We start from the raw sequence: 19776 nt of genomic DNA, 5'->3' as shown, positions 1-19776 counted from the left end.
TCTTCTCCTCTGAACTTACTTAGACTAGAGCTTAGATATTTGGCATGATTCATCGTCTAGTGGACCTTTACAAAGATTGTTCAAATTATGGCCTTGGGGTCAAAATTGGCCCTGCCCCGGGGGGTTAGGGTATTCTCTATATGTTTATAGTGAAAACTTCAAAAATCTTCTCCTTTGAACTTACTTGGACTAGAGCTTAGATATTTGGTATGATTCATCGTCAAGTGGACCTCTACAAAGATTGTTCAAATTATGGCCTTGGGGTCAAAATTGGCCCCGCCCCTGGGTGGTCATGGGTAATCTCTATATTGTTTATCGCACCACTATTAAGATTGTTCAAACTTTAGCCCTGGGGTCAAAATTGGCCACGCCCCGTGTTCATAGGCTTAGGTTTTCAATATTTTTATATAGTCTTATAAAATAAAACTTTAAAAATCCTCTTCTCCAAAATATAAGACCTAGAGCTTTCATATTTGGTATATAGTGTTACCTAGTGGACCTACACCAAAGGTATTCAAATTATTGTCCTGGGGTCAAATTGGCCTTGCTCAGGGGTCATTTGTTTTTACATTGTCTTGTCACTTAAACGTCTTTTCCTCTGAAAGTAAAGGTCAGAATGACTCCATACTTGATATGTAGCATCCTTACATGGTCCTCTCTCAACTTTGTTCAAATGGTTTTGTTTGGCCCCTTTTAGGGGTCACCAGAGCAAAAAATAGAAAAACCTTTAAACAACTTGATCTTATTAACTGCTTGATGGATCTTCAAGTCTGAAGCATCCTAGCATGGGCCTCTGTCAGGTCTTTCAAATAATTTTGTTTGGTCCCTTTTAAGGGCCACCAGAGCTAAAATTAGTAAAAAAAACTTAACATTTTCTTCGCATGAACCCCTTGATAGATCTTCAGCAAATTTGGTTTGAAGTGTCCTTGCATGGACCTCTCTTAAATTTGTTCACATAATTTTGTTTGGCCCGGTTGCCATGGCAACCTAAAGGAAAATGTCAACAATTGGTTATAATCATCTTCTCCTAAACCGCTTGGACAATTTTGATGAAACTTCATAGGAATGATCCTTGGTTGGTGCTTTTTCAAAATTGTTCAAAAAAAATAATTCCATGCAGAACTCTGGTTGCCATGGCAACCTGAAGGAAAATATAGGCTGTCGTGTCCGCGCTGTGACTTTCTCTTATATGGACAGATTTTAAAATGACTTGCCATATGTTTTCGACATACCAAGACAATGTGTCATGTGCAAAACCCATGTCCCTACCTCTAAGGTAAAAGATACACTAAGTGTTTATTCACAATGGAATGCTGAAAATGAGGACATAAAGAGTGTTGGCTGTCATTTAGTATGATTGGGTTTTTTTCTATGCTCAGAGGCAATTTAATATAACTTGCAATATGTATTTGACACATAAAGGCAAGATCAACTTTTTATGTACTTGTTCATAGATCAATGTCACATTGGGGGGCATTTGTCACATACTTTGACAGCTCTTGTTCAATATTCTTTGAGAAACAAGCTATATTAATAACAAAGGTTAAACTCTTTTACTCAGGTGAGCGATTTAGGGCCATCATGGCCCTCTTGTTGTATTTTAGGATGCCTGGGTCTTGGCTTTAGTCCAGTTGATTGCTTGTTGTATTTCAGGATGCCTGGGTCTTGGCTATAGTCCAGTTGATTGCTTGTTGTATTTCAGGATGCCTGTGTCATGGCTATAGTCGAGTTCATTGCTTGTTGTATTTCAGGATGCCTGGGTCTTGACTATAGTCCAGTTGACTTCTTGCTGTATTTCAGGCTTTGGTTGAGTTGATTGCTTGTTGTATATCAGAATGCCTGGGTCATGGCTATAGTTGAGTTGATTGCTTGTTGTGTTATAGGATACCTGGGTCATGGCTATAGTTGAGTTGATTACTTGTTGTATTTCAGGATACCTGGGTCATGGCTATAGTTGAGTTGATTGCTTGTTGTATTTCAGGATACCTGGGTCATGGCTATAGTTGAGTTGATTGCTTGTTGTGTTATAGGATACCTGGGTCATGGCTATAGTTGAGTTGATTGCTTGTTGTGTTATAGGATACCTGGGTCATGGCTATAGTTGAGTTGATTGCTTGTTGTATTTCAGGATACCTGGGTCATGGCTATAGTTGAGTTAATTGCTTGTTGTTTTTCAGAATGCCTGGGTCATGGCTATAGTTGAGTTGATTGCTTGTTGTGTTATAGGATACCTGGGTCATGGCTATAGTTGAGTTGATTGCTTGTTGTATTTCAGGATACCTGGGTCATGGCTATAGTTGAGTTGATTGCTTGTTGTATTTCAGGATACCTGGGTCATGGCTATAGTTGAGTTGATTGCTTGTTGTATTTCAGGATACCTGGGTCATGGCTATAGTTGAGTTGATTGCTTGTTGTGTTATAGGATACCTGGGTCATGGCTATAGTTGAGTTGATTGCTTGTTGTGTTATAGGATACCTGGGTCATGGCTATAGTTGAGTTGATTGCTTGTTGTATTTCAGGATACCTGGGTCATGGCTATAGTTGAGTTAATTGCTTGTTGTTTTTCAGGATACCTGGGTCATGGCTATAGTTGAGTTGATTGCTTGTTGTATTTCAGGATTCCTGGGTCTTGACTATAGTCCAGTTGACTTCTTGCTGTTTTTCAGGCTTTGGTTTTTCAGGCTTTGGTTGATTGCTTGTTGTATTTCAGGATACCTGGGACATGGCTATAGTTGAGTTGATTGTTTGTTGTATTTCAGGATACCTGGGTCATGGCTATAGTTGAGTTGATTGCTTGTTGTATTATAGGATACCTGGGTCATGGCTATAGTTGAGTTGATTGCTTGTTGTATTTCAGGATGCCTTGGTCATGGCTATAGTTGAGTTGATTGCTTGTTGTATTATAGGATACCTGGGTCATGGCTATAGTTGAGTTGATTGCTTGTTGTATTATAGGATACCTGGGTCATGGCTATAGTTGAGTTGATTGCTTGTTGTATTATAGGATACCTGGGTCATGGCTATAGTTGAGTTGATTGCTTGTTGTATTTCAGGATACCTGGGTCATGGCTATAGTTGAGTTGATTGCTTGTTGTATTTCAGGATGCCTGGGTCATGGCTATAGTTGAGTTGATTGCTTGTTGTATTTCAGGATGCCTGGGTCATGGCTATAGTTGAGTTGATTGCTTGTTGTATTATAGGATACCTGGGTCATGGCTATAGTTGAGTTGATTGCTTGTTGTATTTCAGGATACCTGGGTCATGGCTATAGTTGAGTTGATTGCTTGTTGTTTTTCAGGATACCTGGGTCATGGCTATAGTTGAGTTGATTGCTTGTTGTATTTCAGGATACCTGGGTCATGGCTATAGTTGAGTTGATTGCTTGTTGTATTTCAGGATACCTGGGTCATGGCTATAGTTGAGTTGATTGCTTGTTGTTTTTCAGGATACCTGGGTCATGGCTATAGTTGAGTTGATTGCTTGTTGTATTTCAGGATACCTGGGTCATCGCTATAGTTGAGTTGATTGCTTGTTGTATTTCAGGATACTTGGGTCATTGCTATAGTTGAGTTGATTGCTTGTTGTATTTCAGGATACCTGGGTCATGGCTATAGTTGAGTTGATTGCTTGTTGTTTTTCAGGATACCTGGGTCATGGCTATAGTTGAGTTGATTGCTTGTTGTATTTCAGTATACCTGGGTCATGGCTATAGTTGAGTTGATTACTTGTTGTATTTCAGGATACCTGGGCCATGGCTATAGTTGAGTTGATTGCTTGTTGTTTTTCAGGATACTTGGGTCATGGCTATAGTTGAGTTGATTGCTTGTTGTATTTCAGGATACCTGGGTCATGGCTATAGTTGAGTTGATTGCTTGTTGTATTTCAGGATACCTGGGTCATGGCTATAGTTGAGTTGATTGCTTGTTGTATTTCAGGATACCTGGGTCATGGCTATAGTTGAGTTGATTGCTTGTTGTATTTCAGGATACCTGGGTCATGGCTATAGTTGAGTTGATTGCTTGTTGTTTTTCAGGATACCTGGGTCATGGCTATAGTTGAGTTGATTGCTTGTTGTATTTCAGGATTCCTGGGTCTTGACTATAGTCCAGTTGACTTCTTGCTGTTTTTCAGGCTTTGGTTTTTCAGGCTTTGGTTGATTGCTTGTTGTATTTCAGGATACCTGGGACATGGCTATAGTTGAGTTGATTGCTTGTTGTATTATAGGATACCTGGGTCATGGCTATAGTTGAGTTGATTGCTTGTTGTATTATAGGATACCTGGGTCATGGCTATAGTTGAGTTGATTGCTTGTTGTATTTCAGGATGCCTTGGTCATGGCTATAGTTGAGTTGATTGCTTGTTGTATTATAGGATACCTGGGTCATGGCTATAGTTGAGTTGATTGCTTGTTGTATTATAGGATACCTGGGTCATGGCTATAGTTGAGTTGATTGCTTGTTGTATTATAGGATACCTGGGTCATGGCTATAGTTGAGTTGATTGCTTGTTGTATTTCAGGATACCTGGGTCATGGCTATAGTTGAGTTGATTGCTTGTTGTATTATAGGATACCTGGGTCATGGCTATAGTTGAGTTGATTGCTTGTTGTATTTCAGGATGCCTTGGTCATGGCTATAGTTGAGTTGATTACTTGTTGTATTTCAGGATGCCTGGGTCATGGCTATAGTTGAGTTGATTGCTTGTTGTATTTCAGGATACCTGGGTCATGGCTATAGTTGAGTTGATTGCTTGTTGTATTTCAGGATGCCTTGGTCATGGCTATAGTTGAGTTGATTGCTTGTTGTATTTCAGGATGCCTTGGTCATGGCTATAGTTGAGTTGATTGCTTGTTGTATTATAGGATACCTGGGTCATGGCTATAGTTGAGTTGATTGCTTGTTGTATTTCAGGATACCTGGGTCATGGCTATAGTTGAGTTGATTACTTGTTGTATTTCAGGATATCTGGGGTGTGGTCACAGTAGATTAATTTACTTGTTTTATTTCAAGATGCCTTGGACGTGGCTATAGTAGACTCGATTACTTGTTGTATTTCAGGGTACTAGGGGTGTGGTCATAGTACAGTTGTTTACTTGTATTTCAGGATGCCTGGGGTGTGGTTATAGTACAGTTAATCTCTCTTCTATACAGAGACCTGGTAAGTAGAAAAACACTTTAAACACAATTCCCCTTTCATGGTTAAATGCAATCTTTTAAGATTTAAAAAAACTATTGACCATCAGTAAAGAACCCTGATGTATTTAGTGATATTCGTTTGTCAAATTAAAGTGTATCTGTTTGCAGTATTACAAAGTAAACAGTGTTGATAATGTACACTATGTTCATAGATATATCAGTCTTTGTTTTGTTTTGTTTTCCTGGAAAATCAATTATTCTTAATTCATCACCTTTCAGAATGATGAACCATTATAAATGCAAGGCACAACAACCTTATTTTGTGTCACCAGTTAAATTGAATTTTAAACTGAAGAAATTTGAAAAAAATAAAATCAAAATTTGGATTCTATACACACTTGACTGTTTCATATTGTTAATATACACCCATTTAAAAAAAGAAAACAACATGTGGTATTGTTTTATCTGCGGTGTACGGGCAGGCGGGCTGTTGTTGTCCAGTATGTTGTTCACTGAATAACTTAAGAAGCCTTTGTCCAATCATGACCAAATTTGTCTGAATGTGTATGGGCTGATATCTTTTGATAACCAGGTGTATCACTGGAGTCATTCCAGATTTATCCCCCTTCAATTGCATAAAATTGGTCTTGTCTGATTGATAACTTTAGAAGCCTTTGTCCAATCATCACCAAATGTACATCATAAGCAAGTTGGATGAGAACCTTCTAGAGGATCCTTGTCTTACTAAAGGATTAAGTGAAACATTCAATAATCATCAACAGCCGAACAATCTGGTGTTTTTCTTCCCCATATAACAGCTAATTTTCAATTCTTGTTTTAGGCAAGTGAGATATTCCTGACATTAGAAGACGCAACATCTTGTGAGGCAGACTCATGCGACTCTGCAACATGTTCATACTGTGAAAGTATTATGGACCGAAACATGTTTTTTCCTGTCAAGATGGGAATGAGTCAAGATTCGTCAAGTTATGACATGTCTGCATCAGGAGATCAGAAAACTAAATCACAGTGTTCAGGAAGTGAGGAAAGATTGAGCAGGAGTTCTGAATCTGGGAGTGCAGACAAGAATAGTATCAGTCCAGTCAAGATACAGTTGATGGAAAAACACACAAATGAATCAGACAGCCTGATTCTCCAAAGTAATGAAGAGACCTCAGATGTATCAACATGTCGTGGATTGCTTGAAAATTTTGACTTTCAGTGTGATCATGATGGTATGAACAGTGGTGATTTCCTGAGTGATTTCGTTAGGGGGGATTCAGCGTGCACTGTATCTGATAATGGAACAATACAAGCTACAAAAGACCAGAAAATGAGCATATCAGATGGAAGCCAGTGTGGACCATTGCCACGTTTGAGCCAGGTTGGACCATTGTCACAATTGAGCCAGCTTGGACAGTTATCTCGTTCCAGCGGAAGCAGCATGATTGACAATACATGGTAAGCTCTACAGGTCAGGGTGGGTGGATCTTGCTCGCAAGTTAGGCTGGTGGTTCTTGCTCGCTGGTGTTTAAGGAAAGTTACACTGGCCTATTTTAAGGTTTTTATCTTATCATGGTTTGACAATTTAAGATCCACATATTTGTTACCTTGTTTGTTTTATGGTTATCGTTCTGCCATGAACTTGGATGCTTTTATGTATAATAAGTTAGAAATCTGCCAGGACCTATTTCAGGTAATAAAGTGTACTTCCGATGACATTTAGATACAACTTCAATATGGAAACCATGGTAGTTGCCCAATACTTGACCACAGTTTAGTACAAAGTTAGATGTTGGTCAGATGAATACCATAAAATTGCTCTTTACAATCAAATTGAAGGTTTATTAAAGTAACTCATTGTTGTTGTAATAGTATATCTTGACTGATACGTTAAACGCCTTTATGTTATTTTCAGTCTGCTGCTTAAGTATTTTGTGATTAGCATAGGGCAAAAAGGTTTGAGACTATTCTGTTTTCTCGACATGGGTATACAGACTTTAACATGTGAAGTCTTTGTTACACTTGAGTAAAGGCTTGTGTTTGTGTTAACATGTGCATAGCTTTGATGCTTCAAATAGCTTTTAGGCTTTATATGGTGAATGATATGTTGTAGTTTTGTGTTAATTTTCTTTTCCTTAGACATTTGAAATCAAGTTGTGTGACCTACAAAGCATAGGGAATACTTTTGCTGGCTGCATTGTTCTAGTCATTGTCAGTGTCACACTTACATTTTAGCCGGAATTTTCATCGAAAAATTACGGGTTTTATAAAGGCAAAAACTGGGCGGGCGTTAACAGTTCTACGTTAAAGTTTTCATTTTATGTAATAAAATCAAGAGTTTTCATCCAATGGTTATCAAACTTGGTCAGACTATTTGTCGGCATGTTATCTTGAATATATATGAATATGGGTCATTTCAGGTCAAAAACTAGGTTACTAGGTAAAATCTTTAGAAGAAATTTCACGGTAATAATTTCAACAATTATTGTTTCAAATCTTGATGAAACATGGTCAGAATGCTTGTCTGCATTATATCTTGCATATTTTTAGCTCACCAGAGCACAGTGCTCAAGGTGAGCTATTGTGATCGGTCTTTGTTCGGCATCCGTCCGTCCGTCTGTCAGTCAGTCTGTCCGTCAACAATTGCTTAAAAAACCTCTCCTCTGAAACTACCTGGCCAAATTCAATGAAATCCACAGGAAGCTTCCTTGGGTGACCATCTACAAAAATACAACAAGGGATCAAGATTGATCAACAACAACAACAACAAAATGGCTGACTTCCTGTTTTGCTTAAAAAAACATCTCTTCTGAAACTACCGCTCCAAATTCAATGAAACTTTACAGGAAGCTTTCTTGGGTGACCCTCTACAAAAATACAACAAGGAGTCACAATTGATCAACAACAACAACAACAGCAACAAAATGATCAACTTCCTATTTTGCTTTAAAAAAAACATCTCATCTAAAACTACCTAAAGTCTAAATTCAATTAAACTTTACAGAATGCTTCCTTGGGTGACCCTCTACAAAAATACACCAAAGGTCATGATTGATCAACAACAAAAACAACAACAAAATGGCCAAAATATTAAAATCTGATAGTTATGTTATAGCTGCACTCTCACAGATTGAACGTTTTGACAACTTTTTAATTTTTTGTCTTGGAACAAGCCAATTTTTGCGATATTCTATGGAAACCAGTTATATAAGACTGCTGACAAAAATTAAATCGATGATTTTTATATTTTAGTTCAAAAATTGATGTTTTATGCAGTTTTCTTAAACTGTTAGAAACGGTATATGAAAATCTACGATCTGATTTTTTTGTCAGCAATCTTAAATCATTGGTTTGCAGATATTTACGCAAAAATTTGCTTTTTCCAAGACAAAAAATAAAAAAGTTGTAGAAATGGTATATCTGTGAGAGTGCAGCTTTAAGTTTACTCTTGAAACAAGGGCAGCTAGTCTTGCTATATGGTCTCCCTTTTTGTTGGAGATTTCACTACTTTTTTAGTAACAAGGGAATTGATCTTAAGTTTTATTAAGTCTTCAACATAGTCCCTTAAAGGTAATTATTGTTCTTTGTTTAGGTTCATAAATTCAAATAATTATTATACACTTTATTCTTCAGACTTTTCCATTGAACTTCCTGTAGATTATTTTAAGCTACAATCTTATCTTCTTTGTGGATAGTTAATAAGTCTTAAATGAATTTAAAGAAAAATTAGATTTTGAATGACTGTCTCAGTGGCCTTGTGGTTAAGGCATCCGCCTACGAAGCAGGAGGTCTTGGGTTTCGATCCCCGGCCACGTCATACCAAAAGACGTTAAAAGCTGGTACAAGTAGCTCCCTTGCTTGGCGCACAGCACTTAAAGGGTAGTGCTTGGAAAAGTGGTGTACTCAGTACTGGTCCAACCCAGGAAAGTTGTATTCCGTGTATAGGTTCTTTACACCGAGCATGTTAAAGAACCAAGAGGTCTCTTCTCAAAGAGCTAGGGTACCGCACCCGGATCTCTTGTATCTCAGTCGCTCTGTTTCTTCAATCTTCCAATGTCTGGATTTGACTGCGAATTGCTGTCCCTTCTATCTCATATCACTTATGGCATTTAAACACAATTTAAGTCGTGATGTAAGGTGATGTTGATCTAGATGGAAGAAGCAATGATATTAGTGGAAGGTGCTGAATGTGTTCTGATATTTGAATTTTAGAGCTTAAGGCAGTTTATTGATTTTATTGGATGGTGCACTGTTTGTTGTTTGTGTATCTATACTAAAAGTCCTGTTTGTGTGCAGGAATTTGAACAAAGTCCTGTCAGTGTGCAGGCAATTGAAAAAAGTCCTGTCAGTATGCAGGTATCTGTACCAAGTGCTGTCATTGTGCAGTGAATTATCATGTCCTGTTAGTGTGTAGGCAACTGAACAAGTAGTCCTGTGACTCCTGTCAGTGTGCAGATATGAGATTCAAATTCTGTCAGTTTGCAGTCAATCATCAAGTCCTGTCAGTGTGCAGACAACTGAACGAAATCCTGCCAGTATGCAGTCAATCGACAAATCCTGTCAGTGTGCAGGAAACTGTGACATGTCCTGTCAGTGTGCAGGCAACTGTGACAAGTCCTGTCAGTGATTATCCAGGCAACATGTTTGATCAGTATGTTTTTTAATATTCTTTGAGAACAAATATAAATTTATATTGATTACAAAGGTTAAACTCTTTTACTCAGGTGAGCAATTTAGGGCCAACATGGCCCTCTTGTTTTATATGGGTCAACCCGGGTCAAAATCTAGGTCACAAGGTCAAATCTTAGGAAAAATATTTCCATGTCATAAATTCAACATTTTTTTTTCATATCTTGATGAAACTTGGTCAGAATATTTGTCTGCATAATATCTTGCTTATTTTTTATATTAGTCATCCCGGGTCAAATTATAGGTCACTAGGTCAACTCTTAGGAATATCTTTTCAAAAATTAAACATTTTTTGTGAAATCTTTATGAAACTTGGTCAGAATATTTGTTTGCATAATATCGTGAAAGTTCTTTAATATGGGTCATCCCCAGTCAAAATCTAGGTCACAAGGTCAAATCATAGGAGAAAGAATTTCACGGTCATAAAAATTCATTAATTTTTGTCAAATCTTTATGAAACTTGGTCAGAATATTTGTCTACATGTTGTCTTAAACATTTGTGAATATGGGTCACCTCAGATCACCACAAAGCTGTCGGGATTGCCTTTTAAGTGTTCACCATTATCATTTAAGGTTAACCATTTCATATAATCATGCCTACACAATGCTTACCAAACCTATCAATATCAGTCAACAACTAAATTCAATTACTATTTCATAAACACAAATCCCAATCATGAATTTCATATCTACCCATATATTTCAAGAAATAAAATTTTAATTAACTTTAGAAATATGTGTGTACATGAAATATTAGATGATAAAGTGTGTCATCTAAGGTAAAAAAATAGGTCTCTTGGCCAGATCTTATTGGAAAAGCTGATGTATTTATAAAATGTTCATTTTTCCTCACACAAATGGAATAGTTTTTGTTGATCAGGTTATTTGTATGAACGATACCTCCGATAAGGCCTAAAAAAAAAAATGTCTGTTTCGGGTAACCTGACCTTACCTATAAAAATGCGCCGACCCTAACTATTTTTTTCCGTTTCTGAGCAAAAAAAATATTCGTTAGCGAATAGAGAGTTACGAAGGGCGGATAAATGCATATTATTGCAGAATTATTGTTTATATGATAAAACAAAGTCAGGCAATGACAGTAATGTAGGAAAGACTGCCATGTGCAAGAAAACACTCTGAACTTACGACAGATTTTGAAAAAAAAAAAAAAAAAAAAAAATGCCTACCTACCCTACCTAGAAATTTTGGGAAGGTTACTCTAAACAAACAATTATTTTTTTTGGCCTAAGTATAAATATGGGTCTTTTTGGTTAAAAATACTATGTCACTAACTCAAATCCTAGGTTTGCAAAATTGCATCATCAAATAAAAAATCCGGCTTTAATGCGGCGTTGCCGCATTGGCGTCTTGTTTATCAATAACTTTGTGTAGTGTCTTCAAACTTATTGTTCATGGTGAGGAGATTAAGCCTTCTGATTTCGGGTTTAAAGGTCAAGGTCATGAAGATGTATGGCGACCTTTACTAGAAAAATTATGGGCATTTAAATAACTTTTGAACAACCTGGTGTGAAGTCTTCAAACTAAGTTTATGCCATACATGCCATATTTTCTGGAGACCATTCAGGGGGATTTGTTTAGAAAGGCTGAAAATTCAGGGGGATTTTTGTAGTATTCAGGGGAATTTTTTAGCAGGTTTAAGTTGGCGAAATTTCAAAGTATTTTTAGACGCAAGTACGAAAAAATGTATTCACATGTATTTTGCTATGAAAACCTCTAACTTTTTAATTATACAGAATTATTTTATGTCATGATTTATCATATTCTTATGATACACTGTCATGTCATACTGTTATACTGTTAATTAAATTTAACTTCCTCCAAAGTCTTTTAAAAAATTCTTAATACAATTAGCCATGATGACGTTCAGACACTAAGAGAACGGAATGAAAATTATTAATTTCTTCCTTTTCCAAAATAGTAATATTTCTTTGCCTTTGATCATTACTTCAAATTAATTGATCACTTGTTGTTAAGGTTTCCTGTTGGCATTTATCAAACCTTTTTTAAACAGTCATTTCACCCTTGCGGAGTTGTTTCTTAACTTTCTGTTTCACTCACACACTATAACTGTGGTTTCACTTTTCATTATTGTTTGAAGTAAAATATCTAAAAAAAAAAAAAGAAGTAAACAACTCAGAGAAAATAACTAAGTCTTTATTTAATACAATGAATATGTACATTATGTTTTGATGAATGCCAAAAGAAAACGTGTTTATTTACTTTAACAAAAAGACAGTCTGTGATGAATTAATACTTCTTGATCAAATGCGAACAAATTGACTATTTGGGAATTGAAAAAAGGAAAAAATGATATTCATTCCATTCTCTCCATTAGTCTGAAAGTCATCATTTCTGATAGTCAGCAGATATTTTTTATCCACTTTAGAGGAAGGTAAATGAAATGTATTTTTCTGCAAATAAAAATGCAAATGACTTAAAGATGTGTAAATGAAATACTTCTGGATGTTGCAAAAAAAGGGTAAAAAAGCTAACTGCGCAAAATGGCAATGATGAATATCCTTTTGTAAATGTGACTCAAATCCCCTGGTTTTCTGAACAAAATCCCCTTGGGAGCCTCTCAAAAATATGGCATGACCTTTACTGGAAAACAATATAAGTGCTGCCTAAGGCTCCCACATTTTTGTAAAACGTGTACACAGGACATAAAAAAAAAAAATGATGTCATTTATTAATGCTGTGGTAATTAAATACTGCTTGTACCCAAGTATACAGTAGACATCTACATGTTTCATTGATTCATTGAACATTATGAACGGATGAGTGAACATTGGCTTGTATTCTAGTCTGTTTGTATTAAAAGCAGACATATGAACTCTACTGAAGGAAGGTAAGATCTACCGCTTGTGAGGCCCCCCTACCGCTCTTCCGCTCACCTGACGAAAACTACTGCTCTTGAAAAAAATAATCTAAACAATTTTTGGCCTTAAAATTTCATTTGAAAACTTTCAAAATTCTATCAACCATGCTTTAATACCCCATAATTTGTCACTTAAGGAAATAGTGCAATAAACAACCTGTCAAATAACTTGCCACCTCCGCCGAGATCATTGCTAAGTTACGGGACTCAAGACCACCGGCATCCTACAATTCAGCATTCTTTGTTGATTGTCATCCTTCTAATCAATATTCTTTGTTAATCTTAAAGAAATGTATTTTAATGCTTTGATCAAAACAGTACTGCATATAAATAACATTCCCACAGTTTTATAAATCTTCAATGTATACAATTTTAGGACATTTTGGCACACAAATTAACATACACTGGTGATACTAAACATGAGGCACAGTACTGGTGATATGAAACATGAGGCACAGAACTGGTGATATGAAACATGAGGCACAGTACTGGTGATATGAAACATAAAGCACAGTACTGGTGATATGAAACATGAGGCACAGAACTGGTGATATGAAACATAAAGCACATTACTGGTGATATGAAACAAAGGCACATTACTGGTGATATAAAACATGAGGCACATTACTGGTGATATGAAACATCAGGCACAGTACTGGTGATATGAAACATGAGGCACAGTACTGGTGATATGAAACAAAGGCACAATACTGGTGATATGAAACATGAGGCACAGTTCTGGTTATATGAAACATCAGGCACAGTACTGGTGATATGAAACATGAGGCACAGTACTGGTGATATGAAACATGAGGCACAGTACTGGTGATATGAAACATGAGGCACATTACTGGTGATATGAAACATCAGGCACATTACTGGTGATATGAAACATCAGGCACATTACTGGTGATATAAAACATGAGGCACATTACTGGTGATATGAAACATCAGGCACAGTACTGGTGATATGAAACAACGGCACATTACTGGTGATATGAAACATCAGGCACAGTACTGGTGATATGAAACCCGAGGCACAGTACTGGTGATATGAAACAAAGGCACATTACTGGTGATATGAAACATGAGGCACAGAACTGGTGATATGAAACATGAGGCACAGTACTGGTGATATGAAACATAAGGCACAGAACTGGTGATATGAAACATGAGGCACAGTACTGGTGATATGAAACATGAGGCACAGTACTGGTGATATGAAACATGAGGCACATTACTGGTGATATGAAACATGAGGCACATTACTGGTGATATGAAACATGAGGCACATTACTGGTGATATGAAACATGAGGCACAATACTGGTGATATGAAACATGAGGCACAATACTGGTGATATGAAACATGAGGCACAGTACTGGTGATATGAAACATGAGGCACAATACTGGTGATATGAAACATGAGGCACAATACTGGTGATATGAAACATGAGGCACAGTACTGGTGATATGAAACATGAGGCACAGTACTGGTGATATGAAACATGAGGCACATTACTGGTGATATGAAACATGAGGCACATTACTGGTGATATGAAACATGAGGCACAGTACTGGTGATATGAAACATGAGGCACATTACTGGTGATATGAAACATGAGGCACAGTACTGGTGATATGAAACATGAGGCACATTACTGGTGATATGAAACATGAGGCACATTACTGGTGATATGAAACATGAGGCACAGTACTGGTGATATGAAACATCAGGCACATTACTGGTGATATGAAACAAAGGCACATTACTGGTGATATGAAACATGAGGCACAGAACTGGTGATATGAAACATAAGGCACAGTACTGGTGATATGAAACATAAGGCACAGTACTGGTGATATGAAACATGAGGCACAGTACTGGTGATATGAAACATGAGGCACATTACTGGTGATATGAAACATGAGGCACAGTACTGGTGATATGAAACATGAGGCACAATACTGGTGATATGAAACATGAGGCACAGTACTGGTGATATGAAACAAAGGCACATTACTGGTGATATGAAACATGAGGCACAGAACTGATAATATGAAACATGAGGCACAGTACTGGTGATCTGAAACATAAGGCACAGTACTGGTGATATGAAACATAAGGCACAGTACTGGTGATATGAAACAAAGGCACAAAACTGGTGATATGAAACATGAGGCACAGTACTGGTGATATGAAACATGAGGCACAGTACTGGTGATATGAAACATGAGGCACAGTACTGGTGATATGAAACATGAGGCACAGTACTGGTGATATGAAACATAAGGCACAGTACTGGTGATATGAAACATGAGGCACAGTACTGGTGATATGAAACAAAGGCACATTACTGGTGATATGAAACATGAGGCACAGAACTGGTGATATGAAACATGAGGCACAGTACTGGTGATATGAAATATAAGGCACAGTACTGGTGATATGAAACATGAGGCACAGTACTGGTGATATGAAACATCAGGCACAGTACTGGTGATATGAAACATCAGGCACATTACTGGTGATATGAAACATGAGGCACAGAATTGGTGATATGGAACATGAGGCACAGTACTGGTGATATGAAACATGAGGCACAGTACTGGTGATATGAAACATGAGGCACAGTACTGGTGATATGAAACATGAGGCACAGTACTGGTGATATGAAACATGAGGCACAGTACTGGTGATATGAAACATGAGGCACAGAACTGGTGATATGAAACATGAGGCACAGTACTGGTGATATGAAACATAAGGCACAGAACTGGTGATATGAAACATGAGGCACAGTACTGGTGATATGAAACATAAAGCACATTACTGGTGATATGAAACATCAGGCACAGTACTGGTGATATGAAACAAAGGCACAGTACTGGTGATATGAAACATGAGGCACAGTACTGGTGATATGAAACATCAGGCACAGTACTGGTGATATGAAACATGAGGCACAGTACTGGTGATATGAAACAAAGGCACATTACTGGTGATATGAATCATGAGGCACAGAACTGGTGATATGAAACATGAGGCACAGTACTGGTGATATGAAACATAAGGCACAGTACTGGTGATATGAAACATGAGGCACAGTACTGGTTATATTAAACATGAGGCACAGTACTGGTGATATGAAACAAAGGCACATGACTGGTGATATGAAACATGAGGCACAGAACTGGTGATATGAAACATGAGGCACAGTACTGGTGATATGAAACATAAGGCACAGAACTGGTGATCTGAAACATCAGGCACAGTACTGGTGATATGAAACATGAGGCACAGAACTGGTGATATGAAACAAAGGCACAGAACTGGTGATATGAAACATGAGGCACAGAACTGGTGATATGAAACATGAGGCACAGTACTGGTGATATGAAACATGAGGCACAGTACTGGTGATATGAAACATGAGGCACAGTACTGGTGATATGAAACATAAAGGCACAATACTGGTGATATGAAACATAAGGCACAGTACTGGTGATATGAAACATGAGGAACAGTACTGGTGATATGAAACAAAGGCACATTACTGGTGATATGAAACATGAGGCACAGAACTGGTGATATGAAGCATGAGGCACAGTACTGGTGATATGAAATATAAGGCACAGTACTGGTGATATGAAACATGAGGCACAGTTCTGGTGATATGAAACCCGAGGCACATTACTGGTGATATGAAACATGAGGCACAGAACTGGTGATATGAAACATGAGGCACAGTACTGGTGATATGAAACATAAGGCACAGAACTGGTGATCTGAAACATAAAGCACAGTACTGGTGATATGAAACATGAGGCACAGTACTGGTAATATGAAACTTAAAGCATAGTACTGGTGATATGAAACATAAAGCACAGTACTGGTGGTATGAAACATAAGGCACAGTACTGGTGATATGAAGCATAAGGCACAGAACTGGTGATATGAAACATAAGGCACAGAACTGGTGATATGAAACATCAAGCACAATACTGGTGATATGAAACATGAGGCACAGTACTGGTGATATGAAACATGAGGCACATTACTGTTGATATGAAACAAAGGCACATTACTGGTGATATGAAACATGAGGCACAGTACTGGTGATATGAAACATCAAGCACAGTACTGGTGATATGAAACATGAGGCACAGTACTGGTGATATGAAACATGAGGCACAGTACTGGTGATATGAAACATCAGGCACATTACTGGTGATATGAAACATCAGGCACATTACTGGTGATATGAAACATGAGGCACAGTACTGGTGATATGAAACATGAGGCACAGTACTGGTGATATGAAACATAAATCACAATACTGGTGATCTGAAACATAAATCACAGTACTGGTGATATGAAACATCAAGCACAGTACTGGTGATATGAAACCCGAGGCACAGGACTGGTGATATGAAACATAAGGCACAGTACTGGTGATATGAAACATGAGGCACAGTACTGGTGATATGAAACATAAGGCACAGTACTGGTGATATGAAACAAAAATCACAATACTGGTGATCTGAAACATAAATCACAATACTGGTGATATGAAACATAAATCACAATACTGGTGATATGAAACATCAAGCACAGTACTGGTGATATGAAACATGAGGCACAGTACTGGTGATATGAAACATCAAGCACAGTACTGGTGATATGAAACCCGAGGCACAGTACTGGTGATATGAAACGCGAGGCACAGTACTGGTGATATGAAAAATAAGGCACAGTACTGGTGATATGAAAAATAAGGCACAATACTGGTGATATGAAACATCAAGCACAGTACTGGTGATATGAAACCCGAGGCACAGTACTGGTGATATGAAACGCGAGGCACAGTACTGTTGATCTGAAACATGAGGCACAGTACTGGTGATATGAAACATGAGGCACAGTACTGGTGATATGAAACATGAGGCACAGTACTGGTGATATGAAACCCGAGGCACAATACTAGTGATATAAAACCCGAGGCACAGTACTGGTGATATGAAACATAAGGCACAGTACATGGTGATATGAAACATAAGGCACAGTACTGGTGATATGAAACATGAGGCACAGTACTGGTGATATGAAACCCGAGGCACAGTACTGGTGATATGAAACCCGAGGCACAGTACTGGTGATATGAAACATAAGGCACAGAACTGGTGATATGAAACATCAGGCACAGTACTGGTGAAATGAAACCCGAGGCACAGGACTGGTGATATGAAACATAAGGCACAGTACTGGTGATATGAAACATGAGGCACAGTACTGGTGATATGAAACATAAGGCACAGAACTGGTGATATGAAACATAAGGCACAGTACTGGTGATATGAAACATAAGGCACAGTACTGGTGATATGAAACATGAGGCACAGTACTGGTGATATGAAACCCGAGGCACAGTACTGGTGATATGAAACCCGAGGCACAGTACTGGTGATATGAAACATAAGGCACAGAACTGGTGATATGAAACATCAGGCACAGTACTGGTGATATGAAACATAAGGCACAGTACTGGTGATATGAAACATAAGGCACAGTACTGGTGATCTGAAACATAAGGCAGAATACTGGTGATATGAAACTTGAGGCACAATACTGGTGATATGAAACATGAGGCACAGTACTGGTGATATGAAACATGAGGCACAATTCTGGTGATATGAAACATGAGGCACAATACTGGTGATATGAAAAATAAAGCACAATACTGGTGAAATGAAACATAAGGCACAATACTGGTGATATGAAACATAAGGCACAGTACTGGTGATATGAAACATGAGGCACAGTACTGGTGATATGAAACAACGGCACAGAACTGGTGATCTGAAACATAAGGCACAGTACTGGTGATATGAAACATGAGGCACAATACTGGTGATATGAAACATGAGGCACAGAACTGGTGATATGAAAGATGAGGCACAGTACTGGTGATATGAAACATGAGGCACAGAACCGGTGATATGAAACATCAGGCACAGTACTGGTGATATGAAACATAAGGCACATTACTGGTGATATGAAACATGAGGCACAGTACTGGTGATATGAAACATAAATCACAATACTGGTGATCTGAAACATAAATCACAGTACTGGTGATATGAAACATCAAGCACAGTACTGGTGATATGAAACCCGAGGCACAGTACTGGTGATATGAAACATAAAGCACAATACTGGTGATATGAAACATGAGGCACAGTACTGGTGATATGAAACATGAGGCACAGTACTGGTGATATGAAACATAAGGCACAATACTGGTGATATGAAACATGAGGCACAATACTGGTGGTATGAAACATCAGGCACAATACTGGTGGTATGAAACATAAGGCACAATACTGGTGATATGAAACATAAGGCACAATACTGGTGATATGAAACATAAGGCACAATACTGGTGATATGAAACATGAGGCACAGTACTGGTGATATGAAACATGAGGCACAGTACTGGTGATATGAAAGATGAGGCACAGTACTGGTGATATGAAACATGAGGCACAGAACCGGTGATATGAAACATCAGGCACAGTACTGGTGATATGAAACATAAGGCACATTACTGGTGATATGAAACATGAGGCACAGTACTGGTGATATGAAACATAAGGCACAGTACTGGTGATATGAAACATAAGGCACAGTACTGGTGATCTGAAACATAAGGCAGAATACTGGTGATATGAAACTTGAGGCACAATACTGGTGATATGAAACATAAGGCACAGTACTGGTGATATGAAACATGAGGAACAGTACTGGTGATATGAAACAAAGGCACATTACTGGTGATATGAAACATGAGGCACAGAACTGGTGATATGAAGCATGAGGCACAGTACTGGTGATATGAAATATAAGGCACAGTACTGGTGATATGAAACATGAGGCACAGTTCTGGTGATTTGAAACCCAAGGCACATTACTGGTGATATGAAACATGAGGCACAGAACTGGTGATATGAAACATGAGGCACAGTACTGGTGATATGAAACATAAGGCA

General features: G+C 37.9%; 1 protein-coding gene across 4 annotated transcripts in view; it reads left to right on the top strand.

Moving 5' to 3' along the window:
- LOC128220055 (protein timeless-like) overlaps positions 1 to 19776 on the top strand; it is a 194449-nt gene that overhangs the window by 87801 nt on the left and 86872 nt on the right. For all 4 annotated transcript variants that reach the window (XM_052928308.1, XM_052928307.1, XM_052928310.1 and 1 more), the window contains 2 exons: positions 5105 to 5158; positions 5978 to 6597. In XM_052928308.1, coding sequence (XP_052784268.1) covers positions 5105 to 5158; positions 5978 to 6597 — 674 coding nt within the window. The remainder of the gene's footprint in view (positions 1 to 5104; positions 5159 to 5977; positions 6598 to 19776) is intronic.

The sequence above is a fragment of the Mya arenaria genome, chromosome 15 (assembly GCF_026914265.1).
Source record: "Mya arenaria isolate MELC-2E11 chromosome 15, ASM2691426v1".
NCBI lineage: Eukaryota > Metazoa > Mollusca > Bivalvia > Myida > Myidae > Mya > Mya arenaria.
This window is presented reverse-complemented; position numbering and strand designations above follow the sequence as displayed.